The sequence below is a fragment of the Lissotriton helveticus genome, chromosome 5_1 (assembly GCF_964261635.1).
Source record: "Lissotriton helveticus chromosome 5_1, aLisHel1.1, whole genome shotgun sequence".
Lineage (NCBI taxonomy): Eukaryota > Metazoa > Chordata > Amphibia > Caudata > Salamandridae > Lissotriton > Lissotriton helveticus.
In genome coordinates this window covers 60148815-60173291 of record NC_136065.1, presented here as the reverse complement: position 1 = coordinate 60173291, position 24477 = coordinate 60148815, and the positions used below count along the sequence as shown (strand labels likewise).

The 24477-nt window shown below is 51.3% G+C and overlaps 1 protein-coding gene across 1 annotated transcript in view; it reads left to right on the top strand.

Moving 5' to 3' along the window:
• Positions 1-10378, top strand: part of LOC144752949 (butyrophilin subfamily 1 member A1-like) — a 232858-nt gene extending 222480 nt beyond the window's left edge. Inside the window, exon 7 of the mRNA XM_078640759.1 lies at positions 9834-10378. Coding sequence (XP_078496885.1) covers positions 9834-10378 — 545 coding nt within the window. The remainder of the gene's footprint in view (positions 1-9833) is intronic.
• Positions 10379-24477: the final 14099 nt, after the last annotated feature.

Sequence of the window (24477 nt, the reverse complement as noted above, 5' to 3'; positions counted from 1 at the left end):
TCACTGTGGGGCACTGCATCCCTGTGGGGCACTCCATCCCTGTTGGGCACTGCATCCCTGTGGGGCACTGCATCCCTGTGGAGCACTACATGACTGTGGGGCACTGCATCCCTGTGGGCACTGCATCACTGTGGGGCACTGCATCACTGTGGGACACTGCATCACTGTGGGGCACTGCATCACTGTGGGACACTGCATCACTGTGGGGCACTGCATCCCTGTGGGGCACTGCATCACTGTGGGGCACTGCATCACTGTGGGGCACTGCATCCCTGTGGGGCACTGCATCACTGTGGGGCACTGCATCCCTGTGGGGCACTGCATCACTGTGGGTCACTGCATCGCTGTGGGGCACTGCATCGCTGTGGGGCACTGCATCACTGTGGGGCACTGCATCCCTGTGGGGCACTGCATCCCTGTGGGGGCATCACTGTGGGCACTGCATCCCTGTGGGGCACTGCATCCCTGTGGGGCACTGTATCCCTGTGGAGCACTACATGACTGTGGGGCACTGCATCCCTGTGGGCACTGCATCACTGTAGGGCACTGCATCCCTGTGGGGCACTGCATCCCTGTGGGGCACTGCATCCCTGTGGGGCACTGCATCACTGTGGGGTACTGCATCACTGTGGGGCACTGCATCACTGTGGGGGCATCACTGTGGGCACTGCATCCCTGTGGGGCACTGCATCCCTGTGGGGCACTGCATCACTGTGGGGCACTGCATCACTGTGGGGCACTGCATCACTGTGGGGGCATCACTGTGGGCACTGCATCCCTGTGGGGCACTGCATCCCTGTGGGGCACTGCATCACTGTGGGTCACTGCATCGCTGTGGGGCACTGCATCCCTGTGGGGCACTGCATCCCTGTGGGGCACTGCATCCCTGTGGGGGCACTGCATCACTGTGGGGCACTGCATCACTGTGGGACACTGCATCACTGTGGGGCACTGCATCACTGTGGGGCACTGCATCACTGTGGGACACTGCATAACTGTGGGGCACTGCATCACTGTGGGGCACTGCATCCCTGTGGGGCACTGCATCACTGTGGGACACTGCATAACTGTGGGGCACTGCATCCCTGTGGGGCACTGCATCCCTGTGGGGCACTGCATCCCTGTGGGGCACTGCATCACCGTGGGGCACTGCATCCCTGTGGGGCACTGCATCCCTGTGGGGCACTGCATCACTGTTGGGTACTGCATCACTGTGGGCACTGCATCCCTGTGGGGCACTGCATCCCTGTGGGGCACTGTATCCCTGTGGAGCACTACATGACTGTGGGGCACTGCATCCCTGTGGGCACTGCATCACTGTAGGGCACTGCATCCCTGTGGGGCACTGCATCCCTGTGGGGCACTGCATCCCTGTGGGGCACTGCATCACTGTGGGGTACTGCATCACTGTGGGGCACTGCATCACTGTGGGGCACTGCATCACTGTGGGGCACTGCATCCCTGTGGGGCATTGCATCACTGTGGGCACTGCATCCCTGTGGGGCACTGCATCCCTGTGGGGCACTGCATCACTGTGGGTCACTGCATCGCTGTGGGGCACTGCATCCCTGTGGGGCACTGCATCCCTGTGGGGCACTGCATCCCTGTGGGGGCATCACTGTGGGCACTGCATCCCTGTGGGGCACTGCATCACTGTGGGGCACTGCATCACTGTGGGGCACTGCATCACTGTGGGACACTGCATAACTGTGGGGCACTGCATCCCTGTGGGGCACTGCATCACTGTGGGACACTGCATAACTGTGGGGCACTGCATCCCTGTGGGGCACTGCATCCCTGTGGGGCACTGCATCCCTGTGGGGCACTGCATCCCTGTGGGGCACTGCATCACCGTGGGGCACTGCATCCCTGTGGGGCACTGCATCACCGTGGGGCACAGCATACAGCATTAGGGGCACAGAAGCCCTCTCTGCAACAGAACTGTACACAACACGACTGTAGGCAATATTCCTAGAGCGCAAGGATGTGGCGTAATAAGCATAGCTTGTGATCAGGAGGATGTGGCGTAATGAGCATAGCTTGTGATCAGCAAGCTGGGAAGTACGTTTGAGTCACGGCGTTGGCTCACCAGCCTGTGATTTTGGGCAAATCAGTTAATATCCCTGTTTCTTCATAAAGGAGAGCGTCTTCTTGTTTTTTCTGCCTTTGTGTAAAAATTAACTTTCTTAATAAGATCTGTTTTTTATATAGCGCTTTTTAATATGTTTTTGCCTACTAAAACGTTATGTTGGGTCTTAAGAAATTAAAGGTGTTTATATAAGGATTTCATTGTAACTGGCTGAGGGACTCTGTTTAGATGTTACCATGGAGGTTTAAACAGTGTGTCTAGAAAAAAAGCTGTGTTACGTAGAGCTGCTGTTTCCATTTGTAAGAATGCAAACTATTACAGCGACAAAGCAGAAAATACTTTGGAACATTATTTGAAGGCAGGGACTAACCTTAGACACAAAAGTACCACTGCATTAACCCCTCATTTGCATCTCAGACCAGTGATAACGCGCTTTACAATCTTTTACGATCGTGAACCCTTACTCTCACTAACTCTCTCACTCTCTCTCACTGAATAAATAATTAACTCTCTCACTAACTGTCTCACTCTCTCTCACTAACTAAATAATTAACTCTCTCACTTACTGGCTAACTCGATCAGACTCTCTCACTAACTCACTCTCTCTCTCACTAACTCACTCTCTCTCTCACTAACTGACTCTCATTCTCACTAACTAAGGGGCATATTACCAACAACTAGCGATAATTTTTGTCTCTAACTTGTTTAGAGACAAAAATTATCGCCGCACATCGGCGATTTTTATCGCAGATAAACCTTGCTATTAGCAAGGTTTATCGCAAATGCGATAAAAAACGGCCGCAATGCATGAATATCGCTGAAAAGTCAGCGATATTCATGCATTATCGAGCAAATGCTCTTAGCCATGTTATCCACCTCCCATTGGATAACATGGTGAAGAACTGCTCAGGGCAGGTGTTAGCTTTTGGAGATATTCGCGCTTAGCGCGAATATCTCCACAAGTTGGTAATAGGAGATAGCGATGTTAGCGACTGTTTCCAGTCGCTAACATCTTGGCACGCCCACTTTGCATGTCATTAGTGATAACTATCACTGACATGCAAAGCGGGGCCCAAGATGGTCGCTATCTCCTATTAGCTGTCACTAACTGGTGTTAGCGACAGCTTGGTAATAGGGAGATAATTTTATCTCCGCTTTCTTGGCTTTTAAAGCCAAAAAAGCGGAGATAAACCCCCTTGATAATATGCCCCTAAATCTCTGACTTTCTCTCACTAACTGACTCTCTTTCACTAACTCTCTCACTAACTCACTCTCTCTCTTACTAACTCACTCTCTCTGTCACTAACTCTCTCGCTCACTAACTGACTCTCTCTCTCACTAACTGACTCTCATTCTCACTAACTAAATCTCTGACTTTCTCTCACTAACTGACTCTCTTTCACTAACTCTCTCACTAACTCACTCTCTCTCTTACTAACTCACTCTCTCTGGGGTATATTATCAAGGGGCTTTATCTCCGCATTTTTGGCTTTAAAAGCCAAGAAAGCGGAGATAAAATTATCTCCCTATTACCAAGCTGTCGCTAACACCAGTTAGCGACAGCTAATAGGAGATAGTGACCATCTTGGGCCCCGCTTTGCATGTCAGTGATATTTATCACTAATGACATGCAAAGTGGGCGTGCCAAGATGTTAGCGACTGAAAACAGTCGCTAACATCGCTATCTCCTATTATCAACTTTTGGAGATATTCGCGCTAAGCGCGAATATCTCCAAAAGCTAACACCTGCCCTGAGCAGTTCTTAGCCATGTTAACCAATGGGAGGTGGATAACATGGCTAAGAGCATTTGCTCGATAATGCATGAATATCGCTGACTTTTCAGCGATATTCATGCATTGCGGCCGTTTTTTATCGCATTTGCGATAAACCTTGCTAATAGCAAGGTTTATCTGCGATAAAAATCGCCGATGTGCGGCGATAATTTTTGTCTCTAAACAAGTTAGAGACAAAAATTATCTCTATTGGTTGGTAATATACCCCTCTGTCACTAACTCTCTCGCTCACTAACTGACTCTCTCTCTCACTAACTGACTCTCATTCTCACTAACTAAATCTCTGACTTTCTCTCACTAACTGACTCTCTTTCACTAACTCTCTCACTAACTCACTCTCTCTCTCACTAACTCACTCTCTCTGTCACTAACTCTCTCGCTCACTAACTGACTAGCTTTCTCACTAAATAACCAACTAACCCTCTCACTCACTCTTTCCCTCACTAACTCACTCTCTCACTAACTATATAACTGACTCTCTCTCTCAATAACTGACTAACTAACTCGCTCACTAACTGTTCTACAGGTGTTATTTCACAGCCTTCACCCTCCTGGTATTTATGCCCCATAAGCAAAAGAACCACAACAAGCCACCATCGGACAGGCAGATACAAGTTGCACTCATTAAAAGCCCCCCCCCCCAAAAAAAGATTATTTATTGTGAATACTTGTTTAATGTGGACGTTCAGTTGTTCATAATGCTTTCTTGTTCATATATATGGAATAAAAATGCTTCTAACACTTCTCTAATATAACTTCTCAGCACGCTGCAGACTTCTATACAACACAGAATAAACACACTGGCAAAGTCAATATCTCTGGCTAAACACGTATAAGGTCCCAAAAACGAGACCTATTGGCTATGCCAATGCTTGTTGTGATTCCCAACGGCCCTTGTAAATCTGGAAAGGACACTTAGCGACTCTTAACGGCCGCAAAGAGCGACTCCTGTCCCTTAAGAAATGCGAAACGCTTCGTACATCCGGCCCCGTCGCTTCGTTTCCTCCCCTCGTCTCTTTCACTCTTTCTTCTCCTCGGTCTCAACTCTTCTTTCTCTTCCATCTCTCGTCCTCCTGCTCCTCTTCATTATCCTCACCCCCCTCTTCTCATCTCTCACTCTCCCCTCTCCCGCTCTTCTCTCCACATCCCTCCCGCCTTGTCTCTCTCTCCTGTCCTATGTTCACTCTCCCTCCCTCTCTCACTCCCTCCTGTAATATAGTTGACGGTCCAGTAGCTGGGGTGGGCGGAGCTAGGTGGGCTGAGAGGAAGAGGAGGGGTCAGTACAGGATGAGGGCAGTGAGAGCAGGGACGTGAAGCAGATTGGAAGCAGATAATAAAGCTCCTTGATTATAAGTAATGGTGTCTGTGGTCATTAGTAGCAGGATGCTACAACTGGCGACGAGGGTGGGATGAGCAAATCCCCACAAGCCACAGCACCTTGTGAAACACCCTGTCCCCGCAGCGTCAAGAAACGAGCTCCGCTGCTGAATGTGAAGGCGGCGCCAAAAAGAAGAAATCGCCACTGTGTAGAGCTGCCTCAGAGAGAAGCTGGCGACAAGTGACCCTATCCCTCCAGAAGCCCCAAGGGAGGAAAGAGGGAGCTGCAGCAACGAGCGGTGGAGCGCTCGAAAGGTCGGAACAGTTCGCGCCGAAACGCGATATCGCTGGATGCATGTGCCCCAGCACATACAGAAAGAGCAGAGGTCGGGAGCCCACCCCGACTCTGCCTAGCACCCTAGAAGCAGAGGACCAGTGCCTGAGTGAAGGACAGCGCCCCAAGAAGGTCTGACAGCGAGCGCAGTCGAGCGCGGTGGACCTGGAGCCTCGGTGGCTCCCGACGCCGGAAATCTCACGCCCGATGCGTGAGTCTTGGCTTGCTGTCGCCGCGTGGACTCGGCCCCCCCCCCCCCCGTGCAACGAAGCGGGAGCCCACCCCGACCTCACCTGTAGATAAGTGTGGGAACCTGGAGAAGTGCTGATGTCCCTGGGACCGACGGCCGGTGAGTCCTGATTGAGTCAGCCCGGGTCTGAATGAGCAATGTGAAAGTCTCGTGCAAGCTGGGATTTCAGGGGCGGCGGCCATATTGGAGTCAGGCAAGCCAGTGGGACATCCCTGTGGAAATTGGGAGCGGCCATCTTTGAGTCAGGCAAGCAGTGTATGGAAATAGACACTGATAAAGGACAAACAAACAAGCATTGGCAGTTGCATGCAAACAAGCATTGGCGAAAGTGAAATTAACAAGCATTGGCAGTTACCTGCAATAAACACTGATAAAGGACAAACAAACAAGCATTGGCAGTTGCATGCAAACAAGCACTGGCGAAAGTGAAATCAACAAGCATTGACAGTTACATGCAAACAAGCATTGGCGATAGACACAAAACAAGCACTGGCAAAGGAACAAACATCGGCAAAACAAACGAGCATTGCCACCGGAAAACCAAGCAAGCGTTGGCGAAGACCAAACAAGCATTGGCTAATAGAAGGAAACAAACACTGTCAAGAACAAACAAACAAGCAGTGACGAATAGAAACCAACAAGCACTAAAAAAGCAAATAAACATACAGTGGCGAGAATCAGCGAACTAGCACGAGCACCTACAAAGGTGATGGTGAACACACACCGCAGAGCATAAAGGGGAGGAGCTGCTGGACAGACCGCACGAGGTTCGGATGAAGGCAAGACTGCGAAGGACGGTCCCAGAAACAAGCACAACATATACGGAGGTGACTAAAGGACTTGCACTAGCCTCACTGCGGAAGAGTCCATAACCACCTGCCTCTAGCACGCGATTCGAAAAGAGAAGGAGCCCTGTGACTGGCACAGTGCGGCGGGATAGTGGCCATCTCGGAACGCAGGAAATCCAAGTTCTAGTCACTGGCGCATACGGTGGTGGTTGCAAGGATTAGTAACGCCCCAGCAGATGACCAGACCCAAGGCCTCGACCAAAGAGGATTAACTAAAAAACCACGAGAAGCCGAGTGAACAACCCGCCCGAACACAATCAATAAGAATACTCTTCTCATGGCGAAGGAAGAAGTAGCACAACAACGCAACCCTTGCTTCAGAGCACCACCCCCAGGAATGCAGTATGATACCTGGAGTCTGTGTCTTGAACAGAACCGATGGCTGGCGACATTGGGTGACTTCCTGGACGCCAATGGTGAACAAAGAGAGAGGAAATGTCTAACGTTGCTCCTCCATTTGGTGGGTCCTGAGGGCCGATGCCCAATCGAAACATTCTCCAAAGAAGACACGGAAATCTATAAAAGACTCCAAGAAAAGCTATGTGCCCGTCTCTCCGCACAAGCGGAAATGGATCAAGAGCGCATCACTTTCAACACAGCTCGGCAGGAACCAGGTGAACCATTGCCAACTTTCATCACTCGGCTGCAAAACCTGGTACAAGGCTGCAACTTCAACACCTTTACGAACGAGGACGCAGTTCGACTCCGGATAATCGAAGGCTGCGCAAACCCCGACACGAAGCTCAAGATCTTGCGAGGAAAGTGGTCGCTAGAAGAAATCATCAGGAAAGCTGAAATGGGAATGCATGTCAAGGCAAGGGACAGATCAAAGGACCCGAGTCTGAAGACAAATTGTCCAGATGCCTGGACAGATGACATGTGGAAAACAGACAAAACAAAAAAGAGGGAGAGGGAAGGCAGACCAATGAAAAGACAACGGGAGAGACACAATGACAAGGAGCACTCTGAGTCAACCAGTCAAAGGACAACCTCAAGGAGTTCGTCACCCTCAAGATGTCATTCAAAGTCTGACCAACGGGAGAGACACAGTGACAAGGAATACTCCGAGTCAACCAGTCAAAGGACAACCTCAAGGAGTTCGTCACCCTCAAGATGTAATTCAAAGTCTGACGAGGAGAGAGCGTCAAGTGGGACAGGTCGCACCCCTGGACAAGATGGCAACTTACATAACAAGAGAGTAAGGAAGACAAACTATAGAAGGAGAGCTCAAAATGGTCAAAGCTGGAAGTCGGCGCAGGAACACTCTTCGTCAAGTTGTGAAGATGAGTCTGAAGGAACATCATCCAGCAGAAGAACACATCACACCCACATCAGTCAAACAAGTGGGAAGAAGAAATAAGCCACATAAGACGAACTGACCCTCCCCAACAACGAACAGGAAGAGACCAATGCATCAATGACACCGGGGACAAAGAAGAAACCGAGAAGACGTCGTTGACATGTGAGAAAGGCAAAGATGGGAAACCTCAAGAGCAAACACAAAGAACAAGCACGTGGTTGTTGAGCAACTTCTCAGATGAAACAATGCCAAAGACAAGTCGACGAAGGCGCCGGAGAATCGTTTTAAAGACAACCCTGAGTCAACAAACAACGTGTCACGGCCCACTCATTTCAGACATCCAGTACCCGAGACACCCTCAAAGGAACGCTTCAAAAGGAGAATGGCCAGGAAATCCTCTGATTCAGAGAGCACGTCCGTTCGATCCTGGACATCGACAAAAGACTTCTCTGACCTAGAAAGCACGTTTATGGCCAGAAACTCCTCTGATTCAGAGAGCACGTCTGTCCGATCCTGGAAGTCCACTAGAGACTTCTCTGACCCTGAGGGCTCGTCTGTTCAATCCCGTGAGTTGACCGAGTCATGGTCCCGACAACAGTCATGGCGTCAACCACCCAAACGCATCATGGAACCAAAGGACATCCCTCACGTCAAGAGCAACACGTCACACACTAAGGACTCTGAACACCCAGTCATGCCACAAGACAACCTGTCAGGTCAGTCACAAGCATATCTGGACATCGATCAGACACCGTCACCCCTGAAGGGGTCCGCGAGGCTGACCCAAAGGACCTACAAAAAGAAAACAGAGACACTGGACCTTAATCACCAGATGGGAAGGGACAGCCATCCACTCTGCAAGGTAAACCGGACATGTCAGCAGAGAGAGATCACCCGATGAGAGAGAAACCTGCCTATGCACAGATAGCCCACGAGCTCGCCAGACAACCCGAGCCCGTGAACGAGTTATCAAGCCACACCGTACTGTCTGGTCTGCATGACCCTGGATTGGAGAGCAGTGTTGCCCTCGACTGGACAGGACGAAAGGAAGTAAAAGTAGATGCTGGTGCTCAGAAGAAGACCTGAGCATTATCCACTCATGAAAGAGATCGAGCATCTGGACAAACCGTTACACCGCAGGAAGAAAACATGATGACTGCGGAGTGTGGGAGTAAACAGTTCAAACGCAACGTGGTCAGGAATACCCTGATCCAGACAACAAAAAAACTGACCAAAGCCAAGCCCACCACTGATTCGACACTACTGAGGTTTGAAGAACAGACTGTCCGCCGACCAGTGTGGTGGATTGAAGAATTGCGAACACTGAGGACATTAAGCTCATTTTGTTAAGAAAGGGGGAGATGTAATATAGTTGACGGTCCAGTAGCTGGGGTGGGCGGAGCTAGGTGGGCTGAGGGGAAGAGGAGGGGTCAGTACAGGATGAGGGCAGTGAGAGCAGGGACGTGAAGCAGATTGGAAGCAGATAATAAAGCTCCTTGATTATAAGTAATGGTGTCTGTGGTCATTAGTAGCAGGATGCTACACCTCCCTCTTTCTCCCTCTCTCCCTCCTGCCTCATGGTCAGTCTTCCTTTCTCCTCTTACCTCTGCACTTCTCTTTCTTTTCTCCGGTTTACCTCCCCCCCCCCCAGTCTCTCTTGTTATCTTTCACTCTACCCCCCCGTCCCCCCCCCCCCCCCCTAAGCTCGTTCCTTCCGTGCCTGGCTCAGGGTTCACACCGCCCCTGGTATCTCACGTGGGGCACAGACGGGCAGAAAAGTGTTGTTAGCTTTGCCAGCGTTTGTTTATTATTTCCGATGTTTGTTGTTTGAGGTTGAAATGTCAAGTGCTGCTCTCTGCTGTGATTGGTGGTGACCTCTGACCTCTGCTTCTCTCCTGCAGCTGCGGTGACCCTGGATCCGGACACCGCTCATCGGGACCTCGTCCTGTCCGAGGACGGACGGAGCGTGAGGGACGGAGGCGGAGACCAGCGCCGGCCGGACACGGAGCAGAGATTCACTTATGTCGCCGCTGTGCTGGGTCGGGAGCGGCTGAGCTCCGGGGGGCATTACTGGGAGGTGCAGGTGGGGGGCAAGACGCACTGGACCCTGGGGGTCTGTGACGAGGCCCAGAGCAGGAAGGGGGACATCAGACTATCACCTGAGCATGGATTCTGGGCGGTGCGGCTCATTCATGGTGAATATGAAGCTGTCACCTCCCCTCGCACCTCCCTGGCCCCCCGTGTGCCCCCCAGGGCTGTGGGTCTCTTCCTGGACTATGAGGGGCGCAGGCTCTCGTGGTACAATGTGACTGACCGCTCTCTGCTCCACACCTACTCCGGGGGCCCCTTCCCCCCCACCCTGAGACCCTACTTCAGTCCAGGAGTCAATGAAGGAGGGAGCAATGCGGGGGCGCTGCGGGTCCTGCCCGTGACAGGGCGGGAGTGAGAGGGGGAGACCCCCACAGATGAGGGGAGAACACTGGGGGGGGGTGGGGCAGGGAGTACAGTCCTGTGTTGTTGGGTCACTGTGGTCTGGTGGGGGGGGGGGTGTTGCAGTCGTGGGTGTCGGAGACGGATTCTCTGCTGTGACCGGGGACAGCTGTCCCTTGTCTTCTCTGTACCCCGACTCCATGTTGCTTGTATGTTGGGGGTCTCTGTCGCTCTCCTGTCAGCCCGGCCCCTCCTAACCTGCCCACAGGTATATCTGCCACTGACATAGCGCCTCACTTTATAATTTAGCGCCGCGTGTGCCTTCTACGCACTAAGAAGAAGCGCTATACACGAGAGGCTGCTCTGGGTAATCCAAAGAAACGCCAGTGAAGCGCCTCTGCCCTGGGGGGGTCAGGGGTCACCGACAGGAATATTACAAATATGACACAAATGAGCTCCGCCCCGTGAGACATTGAACCTCAGCGAGCGACGGATCCCGCGCAGAGCCAAAGGCAGAATCATTCAGACCCCTCCCACGCCCCCCACTGACTCCCGCTAAGATCCGAGGGGAGCGAGGGGGGGGGGGGGAACCGAGCAACTCATCACAAATGACGTCATTATACACATCAGAACCCCCGCTGACGTCATTGAACATCACATTGAACGTTTCTTTTCTCTTCACTGGAGCCACAACCTTCCTTGGGCAAGAAAGACCAAAACAAACAAGCATTGGCAACGCCAAAAGCTGGATCACGCTTTAACGGATGCGTGCGGCCGCTATTTTTGCGCTGTGCGGCTTTTTGAAAAAAGCCGCGTTACATGACGAGCTGAGCTCGTCATGAGCATGCGAGCGGCGCAACTCATGACGAGCACGGAAGGGGTTAAAGAGCCACAGCCTTCTGTGGGGAAGACTCACCAAAACAAACAAGCATTGGCAAAGCCAAACGGTCGTTCTTGCAAATATCACATTTCTTTTCTCTTCACTGGAGCCACAGCCTTCCTTGGGGAGGGCTCACCAAAACAAACAAGCATTGGCAAAGTCAAAAGCTCTTTCTTGCAAATATCACATTTCTTTTCTCTTCACTGGAGCCACAGCCTTCCTTGGGTAGGGCTCACCAAAACAAACAAGCATCGGCAAAGCCAAAAGCTCTTTCTTGCAAATATTGTGTTTCTTTTCTCTTCACTGGAGCCACAGTCTTCCTTGGGGAGGGCTCACCAAAACAAACAAGCATTGGCAAAGCCAAAAACTCTTTCTTGCAAATATTGTGTTTCTTTTCTCTTCACTGGAGCCACAGTCTTCCTTGGGGAGGGCTCACCAAAACAAACAAGCATTGGCAAAGCCAAAAACTCTTTCTTGCAAATATTGTGTTTCTTTTCTCTTCACTGGAGCGCATTCTAAGCAGGCACAGCCTTCCTTGGGGAGGGCTCACCAAAACAAACAAGCATTAGCAAAACCAAAAGCTATTTCTTGCAAATATAACCTTTCTTTTCTCTTCACTGGAGCGCGCTTTAAAAATATTAACTTGTAAATTGGGGTCTAAAAATGAAGTTGTAGCCTCATTGAATCATGGAAACAGTGCAGACTCACCAAACAGAATATAGTATGGGTAGCCTATTGATTTTAGAAACACTCCAACTTTCCCATTAAAGCGAACATTTTGTTTTATTATATTTGTTTATGAATTAAATACAAGGCCATAATTGATGTGGTTCAGATCATCAAAACTGCTTAGGCCGGGTTCTCTTATTCCAATAATGACTCAGTGGGGGTCCCTGGATTCTAGTAATGATTATCTGAGGGTCCACAGAAGGCAAAAGGATTCGAGTCATCGAAGTCAAAGGATGGCAACGAGGCCGTGTGTTGTACCTGCCGCTCAGCCAGGATGAGTGTGGAGTGAATGCTGCTGTGGATTGAGTATGGGATGTCTGTGAGTGTCGGTTGGGTTTGTGCTGAGCAGCAGGGAGGCTGCGCCTGGTGGGGTTTCTCCTAACTACTTAATAAAGAACCTTAACTAATCTACGCTGGACGTCCGGACCATCATTTGATTACAACATTTGGCGATGATCCTGTAGAAAAATCACATGTGCCACCAATTGGAAACTGAAGATTACCTTAAAGAAAAATTGACAGAAACAGGGGAGGGACACACAAGACGGAGCAAAAATCCATCCTGTATGAAGGAAGAAATAAGAGTGACAGTAAAGTCAGCCAATGGTAAGCAGTGGGCGGGCTGTAAGTCCACTCTGAGCTCTTGTAAGCTCCCAATAGATCTTTTCCCACTGAGCAGCTTGTGCTGTGTACACACGCGCGCACACACACCTGAGAAAAAGTGACGCCTTTTGACATACTTTAGTAATGTCTTTAAGCATAGAATTATCAAGTGCTAGCTGTCTCAATTGACATCATTGATGACATCACTGATCACATCATCCCCAACACAGCTCCTCAAATAGAAGCAGTGTAGTACTGGAGACAAGTCTCATTCGGTATGGTAAAAGCTATATAGTGCACACTTTAGTGAACAGTGAAGTTTTACGTGCAGGCAGAACTTCTTCAAAGCAAGTCAGAGACATTGAGCAACAAGTGTGATATGTGAGAGAAATTAAGGCTTCTCCTTCACTGATTTCTCACGGGTACCCCTCCTGTGACGCTGCGTGCCGTACCCGCCTGCCCCGCCCTCTCGCTGCTGTCAGTTGTTTGTTGATGAGCTGTGTGCACTATGCCCGAGAGCTCTGTTTGAAATTGTAATCGAACGAACAGACGCTTTAATTGCTGTCAGTTTGTACAGGCACCGGTTGTTTTTAGGTCGAGCTTGCTCGACTTTTAGTAAAAGGGGATCTTAAAAGTGCAACCCAGCCTTTGCTTATTGGCTACAAGCTTGAGTGCACGAACGAGTGCACGCGCTGCCATCTGCCTTTCCTTTGTCATGGGTAATTTAGCGCCTCTCTCCGGGCACCCTTTCATGTCCGCCAAGCAGGCCAATGCCCCCATGCTGTTGCAATAACAGGCTCACATTTCACCCAGCCCTCGCACCACTACAGAGACACAACTTAACTTTTCCAGGGTCACCATCAGTGTAAGTGCAGGAAATCAGGTCACAGCTATCTTTTAAAATAAGACTTAATAAATATGCTGTTTGTGTTTGTGCATTTGTTTCCTGGTTTTTTGTCTGCTTGTGTAACAGGAATTTAGCAAATGATATTCACTCCTGGGCAAAGCACAAGCTGCTTCAGTTTATCTAATAATAAAATATATAATTAATATTTAATGAGGCAAAACTTTTTTTTTTGATGCACTATTGGAATTATTCTATTATGTATCCTGTAGTTGCCCTTTGTCTGATGACATTTTGCCAGCCTTTTATTTTTAATTTAATGTGAGAACAGTCAGTATCTACTTTTACAACGCACTACCATTACAACAAAACTTTTACAACGCAACATCCATTACAACGCATGCATTTACAACGCAGTCATTACAACGCAAGACACTACAACGCACACCACTACAATGCATGCCATTACAACGCAGTCATTACAACGCATACCATTACAACGCATAGCATTACAACACATAGTACCCTTACACTATCCAACACTTACCCTACTGTTGCACCCCCTGGAGTTAGAATAGTAATTTTTACCCCTACACTATCCAACACTTTCCCTACTGTTGCACCCCCTGGTGTTAGAATAGTAAATATTACCCCTACCCTATCCAACACTTACCTTACATGCAGTGTAATGTAATGCGTTGTAAATGTAGTATGCGTTGTAGTGGAATGCGTTGTAAAGGTAGTTTCAAAGAATTCGTTGTAATGACATGCGTTGTAATGGTGTGCGTTGTAATGGATGTTGCGGTGTAAAAAATGCGTTGAAAAGGTAGGCGTTGTAAAAGTATGCGTTGTAACGTCATATATCCGTATCTACAGCTTGTGTGCAGATCATGATACCTCGTTGCCTTTCCGCCTGCGCTATAAACGACTAACGCCACCCCACTCTCTGTGGGCTCGTGAACTTTTCATCCCACTGAAAGCACTAATGCTTAGGACTGCCAAAGGGACTCTTTTCCTCAGACCCTGCGCTTTGACAGCACCGGTGCTTGTGCTATAAAATCTATGCATAGGTTTCCAAGCTAGCATTTTGTGTTCTTCATGTCAGCTGATGCATTTGAAATCATTAGTTGGTGGCGTAGACTAGAGCTACTGCGTTTTCTCTTTCCCATAACACTTTATTTTAACAGTTCAGAACAGGCTCTTGGGACATGGGGCCCAGCATAGTTGTTTGTATAGGGGTCTGTAAAAAATGTTGACAGGGGGGCGTGGCCAAGATGGCGGCGGTGTACGACGTGTTTTCGGTCCTCTCCGGCCCCGGGCCCTGTAAAGCATTGTAAAGCACGGCCCCGGTGCTCTCTCTGGGCCCTAATCGCCTGGGCAGACCTGCGCTGGGCTAACTACTAACGGTGAAGGGTCCCGGAGGCATAGCGGTGGTTCCGACGGCTCCGGTGTCAGGAGCGGTGACCGAGACCGAGGGGCCTCGGGGAGCGGACGGCGCCTGAGGGCACCTCGGGACCCCCTGAGCAGCGGCGGGGGAAGGAGGCACCGAAGTGGTTCGCTGGATCCCGCGGCACCGAGCGGTGGCGCGGAGAGGCGGACTTTCACCGGGTCCCTCGGCCCCCCCGAGGGGAGGAGCCTAATTCCGGCGACTTCTTGGAGCCAAGGGCGGCCGCCCTTCTAATTGAGGCCGCGGTCTGAGGCCTGGTGGGGGACCCACTCGGCACAGCCATCTGGACTTTTGCGCTACCGCGCTCCGCGGCCGCTGTACACGGAGTGAGTGCCCTGACCACGGAAGTAGTCGAGCGCCCGACTGGAGGCGGAACGGACCGCGAAACCGAACGGCGACGTAGGCCGGAGCAAGTGGTGGTCTTGCCGAGTGGTGGCGCTCTGCCTAGCTGGACATTGGACGTTTCAAAGAGGGCTGGCGCAAGCAGGAGAGGCGGTGAGTGCCGCATTGGCGGTCTGTAGACTCGAGAGGGGCTCCGTGGGCAGAGCGATGGTGGCTCCGGCTGGCTCCCGCCAGGGTGGGCCTCGCTGTTGCGGATTCCCCGCCCATCCCCCTCGGTGAGAGGCCTGCTGCGCCACGGCGGTGGCTGGAACCAGATAACGAGCGGTATCGTGTGATCGCCTAGCCCCGCGGTTCCCTTGCCACTCTTGCAGCCTGAGAGGGCCCTGCCCACCCCCCTGCACCTACGCTGGGGCCTGGCCTTTACGACCTTCGGGGCTACAGTGACTCTACGCAGGAGCCGGACACTTCCACTGCCAGCTCCCTGGGCGCTGACCTGCACCGGTGCTGCACACCCTGAGCCGCCGCTTGGGATACCACCTACGACCCTGGTTGGATTCACCTAGTGGAGAAGGGGTGCGATCCGGGTGCTCCACGTGTCTTCTCGGAGGGGCCGCCATGACTACCGCGCTACGCAAGGGGAAGGCCGGGAAAGACGGATCTTCAAAGGGCACTCAACAGCCGGCTTCCCCTGGTTCTAGCTCCTCGCCTAAATGCTCCGATGATGAGGCACCGGCCACTAAAGCATTCATGACCGACCTTTTCAAATCCATCAAGGAGGATATCTCAGACCTCCGAGCACAGTTGGCCTCTGACCTTAGAGACGTACGGCGGGACGTGGACTCGGTGGGGGAACGAGTGGCCACGCTCGAGGACCACGACCTCAACATGGCGAATGACGTCCACCAGCTGCAGCAAGACGTGTTGAGGCTTACGGAGCAGAACCTGGACCTACAGGCACATGCGGAGGACTTGGAGAACCGCTCCAGGAGGAACAACATCCGCATACGTGCGGTCCCGATCGGAGGGGAGGCGGAGGATCTCCGAGGGTACGTTCGTGGCCTCTTCCGCCAGATCCTGGACGACGAGGAGGTGCAGGAGATCCAGATGGACAGGGTCCATAGAGTTGGCTTGCCGCGCAGGGGTGGAGGCCCCCCACCAGACATCCTGGTTTGTGTCCATGACTTTCAGCTCAAAGAAAGAATCCTGAAGAAGGCACGTGACACCCCTTCGCTGCAATATCGTGATCATCGCCCGCAACTCTATCAGGACCTCGCAGCGACCACCCTCCAGAAGCGACGGGAGTTCAGACCGGTCACGGCCTTCCTACGCGACCACAATATCGCCTACTCCTGGGGCCATCCATTTCGCATAATCTTCCGTTGGCAGAACAAACTGGCACAGATACGCTCGCTACAGATGGCTAAGGATCTTCTGGGTATCGGGGATGATTCCCCTTCTTCGAGGGTTGGTAGCCCTTCCTCGAGACGGCGTCATCGATCCTCATCTTGGCACAGAGTGGGGTCAGCATCGGATCGTGGGCGGCCGGATCAAGCAGCTAGCCTGTTGGAACGGGGAGGAGCGGTGGCCTCCGTCACCTCAGCAACGATGCCGCCTTCGCAACAGAACTCCGGAGCGGCCTGACTTATGGGCTGCCGGCCTGAGTGGCCGGAGAGGCCCGCGTTCTTGGGTTCGTGGGATTCCAGGTACTTTGTGAGAAGACGCCCCGGACCGAGGCCATGGGAGATCATATTACGGTCTCTCACCCCCCTCCCAGTGACTTCATGGTGCGCTGCACTGTTCTGGGATGCTTCGTTGACATCACGATGAGTATCGTTCTAACTGTTACTGTTTTACATATCCTTTTTCACTGTTATGGTTGCTTTTGTGGGGTGGGGGTTGGGCCGGGTGGAACAGTGGTGGCGTCTGTTTGCGTTGTGTGTGGTGTGTTATCTTCCCTAGACGAGATAGTCCTTGGCTTCTATTGCAGGTGCCTCCGTTCAAGCCCCTCCGATATACTGGGGCTGATTGCGGACTCTATGCTTACTGTGCATTGCTTGGATGTAGATTTGGGTGGGTGGTTGGGTGGTGATCCTCCCGGGAGGGTGACACTCTGGCCCTTGCGATTGATGCCTCTGCTCCATTGCTTTTGCTTTGTCATGTGTCCCAACGCTGCTTATGCGCTTGGCTCTGGGAGCCTTGATGATGTGGTGCTGTGGGGGGGCGGAGGGTGGAGGGATGAGTGGATGGAGTTGTTTGGGGTTTGGCTTGCACCGAGGATGGTCGGAGGTGCTAGGGGACGTGATGGGGAGAGTAGCCGGCTCGCATTGAGAGTCATACAGAGCGGGACTCTAATACGTCACTATGCCTGTTAGTGTGGGTACCTGGAATGTGAAAGGTCTCAATTCTCCACAAAAACGCCAGAAACTTTGGAAGTACCTGTCCGACCATCATCTCGACGTGGTAGCCCTCCAAGAAACCCATTTAGCTAGGAGGGATGAACTTAGACTCCGACACAAACAGTTCCCCCTCATATACAGAGCATCTGCATCCACCAAACATAGGGGGGTGGCCCTCATGTTCAAGGCGTCTCTTCATTTTCAGCCCCTGGGAGTGTGCACTGATAAGGAGGGGCGCTGGTTGATGGTGAAGGGCTCACTGTATGGTCGACTCTGCACGTTTGTGGTTATTTATGCACCTAACGCTGGACAGAATGGTTTTTTGCAGGGATTGTTGGGCAAGGTGGGTGACTTTGCAGAGGGACATCTGTTCCTACTAGGGGACTTCAACATGGTGTGGGATGGAAACATGGATTGCTCGGGGTCCCGTAGGGCGGACTCTGGGATCTTCTCTGCTGAAACACAAAGACAGATAGGTGATCTGGGGTTAGTTGACAGCTGGCGGTTCTTACACCCACATTCCAAGGACTACACATTCTTTTCAAATGTCCATCGCTCTTACTCTCACATAGACCATATCTTTGTCAGCCAGGCCCTTAGGGGGGATATCCGTCTGTCCAGTGTCTTCCCACTCTCTGTATCAGATCATAGCCTGGTGGTTTTAGGGCTGCTTTGGCAGGCGGGGGGAGACGGGTGGAGGAAATGGTACTTCCCGGCAGCGCTGGTGCGTGATGAGACGTCCTGTAGAGAACTGCGGAGAGCTATAGGGGAGTTTATGGCCCTTAACCCTCCTTCCGACACCTCGGTATATGTCACCTGGGATGCGTGTAAGGCCACGGTACGGGGCACCTGCCTCGCCCTTAATGCGAACCTCAATAAATTACGGAGGAAGGAGAGGGAGGATCTGGAGGCGGAATTGGCACACCTTGAACAAGCGCACAAGTCTAACCCCTCTAGAGTGACCCTGCGACCGCTGACGGCGGTGAGGGGAAAATTAAGAGCCCATTATAACAATCGCGCTGAGTTTACCCTCCTTCGGCTCCGGCGCATCTCTTACTCCCAGGGGAACAAGGTGGGACGCCACCTGGCCCGGCAACTACGGGATAAACGGGAGAAAGACTATATTGGGGGCATACGAGACCACGCCGGTACCGTACAGCACAAGGACGCAGACAAGGCAGCTCTTTTCGGCCGCTTTTACGCGGATCTCTATTCCAGCGACACTCTTGCCCCGGAAGCACAGTCTGCTTTCCTGGAGGGTCTCCCGATCCCTCAAGTGTCCAAGGAAGGGAATGACTTGCTGTCCTCCCCCATTACTAGGGAAGAGGTGTTAGACGCCATCGGGGCTTTGAAACTCCACAAGGCCCCGGGTCCTGACGGCTACACGGCCTTGTTTTACAAGACGTTTGCGTCGGACCTCTGTGATTACCTGGTCTCCCTCTTCAACGCCATGGCATCCGAGGGGAGCACCTCGGAGACTATGGCCGAGGCCCTGATTACTGTCATCCCCAAACCGGGGAAAGACCATTCTGAGTGCGCGTCCTATCGCCCGATAGCACTCCTCAATTTAGATGCCAAGCTGTACTCGTCTATTCTAGCTCGTAGACTGCAGGACTTAATGCCGGTCCTTATACATCCGGACCAATCAGGTTTCATAAAGGGCAGACAAACACATGACAACCTGAGGCGTGTCCTCCACTTGATTGAAAAGGCTAATAGATTTCATATACCGGCAGTTTTAGTGGGGCTTGACGCGGAGAAGGCCTTCGACCGTGTTGATTGGGGCTTTCTCCACCGCACGCTGGAGGCCTTCGGGTTTTCACCCCATTTCATTAGAATGGTTGAGGCTAATTACAGCAACCCCACCTCTAGGGTGATGGTTAATGGCCATAGATCCGGGTGCTTCCGCCACTCGCGTGGAACGCGGCAGGGCTGTCCTCTCTCCCCTCTCCTCTTCGCTCTCAGTATTGAACCGCTGGCGCTTGTGATCCGGAGGGACGAACACATCCTGCGCATCCCCTTCTCTGGCGAGGACCACAAGATCACGCTCTTCGCAGATGATGTGTTACTCTCGGTCAGAGACCCCGCGCTGTCTCTGCCACATGTCCACACACTGCTCCCAGCCTTCGAAGAGGCGGCGGGCTTCAAGGTTAACCTCTCCAAATCATATGTCTTGAACCTCACTCTTTCTCCCGAGGATGTACGACAGGTCCGAGCGATTACTCCGCTGTCGTGGTCGACCTCCTCCTTGCTGTATCTGGGGGTGAGATTGACCTGTACCTTGGGTGCATTATTCCAGGCCAATTTCCCGCCGATAATGACGGCGATCCGTGCGGAGCTGGAGAGATGGAAGCCGAAGTTCATCTCTTGGTTGGGCAGGATTCACGCGCTTAAGATGGTCCTCCTCCCAAAACTCCTATACCTCTTTCAGGCGCTGCCCATTCCGGTGGACTTAGCATATTTTCGCCGGCTCCAGACCATGATGTTGAAATTTGTGTGGCAGAACGGCCGAGCCCGGCTTTCCTATGCACTATTGCGCCGCCCGCGTATGAATGGGGGGGTGGGTCTCCCTGACATGCACCTGTATTATAAAGCTGCACAACTACGGGTATTAGTGGAATGGTCCCAGCAGCTCTCAGAGAAGAACTGGCTCCACATGGATCGAAGTGTAGCTGGAAGGTCCGTCTGGGATTTGGCTTGGAAACCCAAGGCTGACCGCCCCAAGAATGCGTATGTTAGTACTCCCACCAGCACGGTTCTAAAAGTCTGGGACACGGTTAGTAGCGACGACCAGTGGACCACCTTCCCGTCTCCGTTTACCCCAATTCATTTTAATCCGGCCTTTCCCCCGGCCTCGACCGATGGTCCCTTTGACATCTGGAGGAGGGGTGGTTGCAGGGCCCTTACCCATCTGTTTCATGGTGTGTCGCCTCTCACCTTCCAGAATTGTATGCGGGACTACGACGTCCCCCCCACTGAACGCTATCGACATCTCCAGCTCTTGCACTGGGCGACTTCGGCAGGAGTGGTCGACGCTGCTACTAGACCGCTGACAAAGTTTGAGGCTTTTATTCTCCGTACATCTACTATGAAGGGGACGATCTCCTTCCTTTATGGGTTGTTGCTGGACACCGCGATATCTCCCCGCCCCCGGTACATGGACCACTGGGAAACTGCATTAGGTAGGGACATCACTGATGAAGAATGGAGGGGCCTTTGGAGGGACATAGCAACACATAATCATTCGATTGACCTTAGAGAGGCACACTTAAAGATCATGTATGACTGGTACCTCTACCCATCTAAGCTGCATCGGATCTTCCCGGCCACCTCGGACAGGTGCTGGAGGGGCTGCGGTATGCTGGGCGACTTCCGACATATTTGGTGGGACTGCCCCTTCATCCAGCCCTACTGGGCTGAGATCCTGTCTCACATCAAAGATGTGCTGGGATACCCGATTCCAGACTCGATAGAGTTTGTCCTGCTGGGGCTCAGAGACCCGATGTTGGAATACCAATCCAGAGCTGATAAACGCATTATGTGGCTGTGCTTGGGGGCGGCTAAGTTGACCCTGGCGGCCGCTTGGAAAAGCCCGTCAGCGCCGGCTATCTCACTGTGGCATGCAAGGTTGTGGCGACTCCTAAGTATGGAGAGAATGTCTGATATTTTTCTGGGAAACTTTAAAAATGTCATGTTCCGGTGGGGACCACTGGTCAGGTTCCTGTCCAGTGGCCTGCCTTCCGCTGTTTGCCCTTCGGCACTCCGAGCACTACACCTCTTCCAAGTCTGACCGCCGTCGCGAATGTGGATGTGATGTTTGATTGTTGATCGCCACCACTGGGGGGAAGGGAGGGGGTTGGGGAGATTAGGGGTTGTTGGGAGGGGTTGTTTCGTTCCCCACTTTTGATTGCAGCGCACATTGCTTGTGGAACAGGGGGACACAGCTTCCATATGCATCTGTATGCTCCCTTGGGGACTCCGGATTTGTGCACCTTTGCAGGGACGCTGCGGACTGGGTGCTTCTTCGCCTGCTATTGACTGGTGGACAAGAGCATTGCCCAAGACATTTCTTACGGTGCTTCCCTTTTACCTTTATGTTCCCTTGGTTCCGCAACGATGCTTTTCAGCACCTCCTGTGTGGGGTAAATTGACGGATTGTTCCTCTCTCTATGTTTCTTCTCACCTATCTCTTACTTCCTTATTTTTCATACCTTTCTTTCTCAAACAAAATTTTTGCACCCTTCTCCACATCTGCCTTGCACCCTTCTCCCCTCTCACATTCTACCCTGCTCCACTTCCACCTTGCACCTTTCTCCGCCTTGCACCCTTCTCCCCCTCTGCCTTGCACCCATCTCCACCTTGCACCCTTCTCCCCCTCTGCCTTGCAACCATCTCCCCCTCTACTTTGCACCCATCTCCCCCTTTGCCTTGCACCCCTCTCTGCCTGGTGGGGGGTAGTAAACTATGGATTTCAGCCGATTACAGGTAAGTAAACATATAAATAAATAAAACAAATGTTGTTTCGCTCGCTGCATCGCATTTGGCCCACTTCTATGCTGCAGGCTGCGGATCGGTCTCCATCACCACAGTTGACTTTGCCATCAAAAGGGATTCTGGATCCCAAGTAGGATGGAAGTCTCCGGGGTGGTTTTGCAGAACTTCGATTATCTTCCTCGCCATTTTCTTCTCAGCCGCCCCGATGAGCCTCTTTCCTTGGCAGAGTGGAAGCGTCCACGCTTCTGGTGGTGAGGGAGGGGCCTTCCTGGGAGACTCCCTTCATAAAGTAACGGAGAGTATTAGCGGCTGCAGGTGAGAGGTAATACTGCAACGAATGAGAACTCTTCAAAGATTGTTGAGCAACAGAGTCTCCTCCTAGCTTCGAGCAGAGAGACTTCGGCTTCAGTCCATCGCTTATGTTAGACGTCCTCCTCTTGGTGCAAAGAACTCTTCACAGCATCCTTGAAGCAACGGTATTGGCAAAAGACAATTTGAAACAGCAGACTGGCTCATTAAAAGAAACACCCCAGGAACTGAAATCGATCAACTCACGAGTGCCTGCCTTAAATAGATCGATACAGAGCCCAGAGGGCGGGGCTGCTGATGGTGTGAATGAAAATGTGAAGGGGGGGGGTCCTTGTCCGTTTATGTTACAAGGTGTCCAGTGTAGGTAGAAGAAGATGTAAGCCATATGTTTTTAACGGACACCTGAGTTATCGTGAGCATGGAAAGCGTATGAAAAGATGAAAATGCGTCGAAAGTCCCAAAGGGAATGTTGTAAAGTTGATGAAACCCATCAGTAGTAATCCTGCAGATGGAGGTTTAGAAGCAGAGAGGAGTTACATGGTTAGTTACAGGTATCAGGGGCTAAAGGGCTGCGATTTACAAAGGAACCAGCCAGAGGGCATGAAGGGAAATCACAAAAGGAATGTAGAGATTATAGCAAGGTAGCTAATGTCTCCATCATGTGTAAAAGTCCCCTTGGGTACGGAGGAACGAGGAGGTGGTTCTTGGGAGAACCCTATAAATAGAATGTATCCTAAAGAAAATCCAAAGGGGGCCTAAACCCCAGTGTTTAGAACAGAAAGATATTTATATCTATCTAGATATCAGAAAAGAAGGAAACAACCCGACAAATAGAATCCCTTGAATAGGTCTATCCTGTTGTGGGGGTTTTAGAACTGCCCCTCCCCCAAGCAATATCTCATCAAGGGATATAATGCAAGTGGCCTTTCAGAAAAGGAAGTGTGCCAAGGATGTCACCAAAGTCTGTCTTTATTCCCTCTTGATTGTAACCTTGATTGAGATGCTGAGTCGGGAGCTTAGCAGAATAGGTTTAAGACTCCTCTGAGATCAGGTGGTTGAAGAACCTTTGGCAAAAACACTAAAAAACATCACGCTGGGCCGAGGGAGCTTTTAATATGCTCAGCCTTGAGTGTTGAGGCTGAATTACCTCGAAAGAAATCTGTGGGATGCAACCAACTTCGAACGAACAGAACCAGCAAAAAAAGAATAGAAACACAAGAGAGAACCCAATTTGCTGATAACCGTTCCACACGTTTAAGTTCCATCCAGGAGGATTAATGTATTTGTGGCTGGCCTGTGTGGATTAGGTGTCCGTACACCAGAAAACCTGAATGTTTGCTCTTGGAACATACATGGGGTAAACTAGTTTTTAAAAACAGTTGACGTCACAAAGGTGTGCGATGAAAGGGAAATTGTTACAAGACACCGGGTTGACTGGTAAAAACCTGACACTAAATGATTCTATACAATTCAAGAAAGATACAAGTAAAATAGGGCCAGACCCTCTAAAGTTAATTTCGACAAAGTTTGCAAAGAGGCCAGTATAATTACGACTCATTGTGATAGGGTGCCAGTGTGCCTCGTAGATTTGTACAAAGGCTCTTCTGCTATTAATACTTTGTTTATGTGCAGGTGACCCTCGGCTTGCATAGTTATAATGCTAAACAAATGCAGATGCTCAGCAAAGATTTGTCGACTTTGGGAGGTCAGTTCATATCTTTGCCTAGAGTTATCCAGGGTGATTTTAACCCGAGGCTTACCCCGGCCTCGGTTGATAAAAACCAAATGGAAAGTCTCAAACCTATAAGATCCCACAGGCAATATTCCAATGTGTCAATTACAAATAATGACACAGTCCTCTTAAAGTGTCTCGCGGGGGCTGATTTTGTACGTTTAAATGTCGGTTTTTAGGGGTGACACCCCTGCGTCCCAAACATTTATACATGAAAATCAAAAGTGTCCAGTAGAATACACATGTATTCAATATCGATTCTTTGAACTTTGCTAGGTGTTATGTGGTGAGCATTAGCGGGAGTGACCACTGGGTGTTAATAGCTTTGTCTTGACCTTC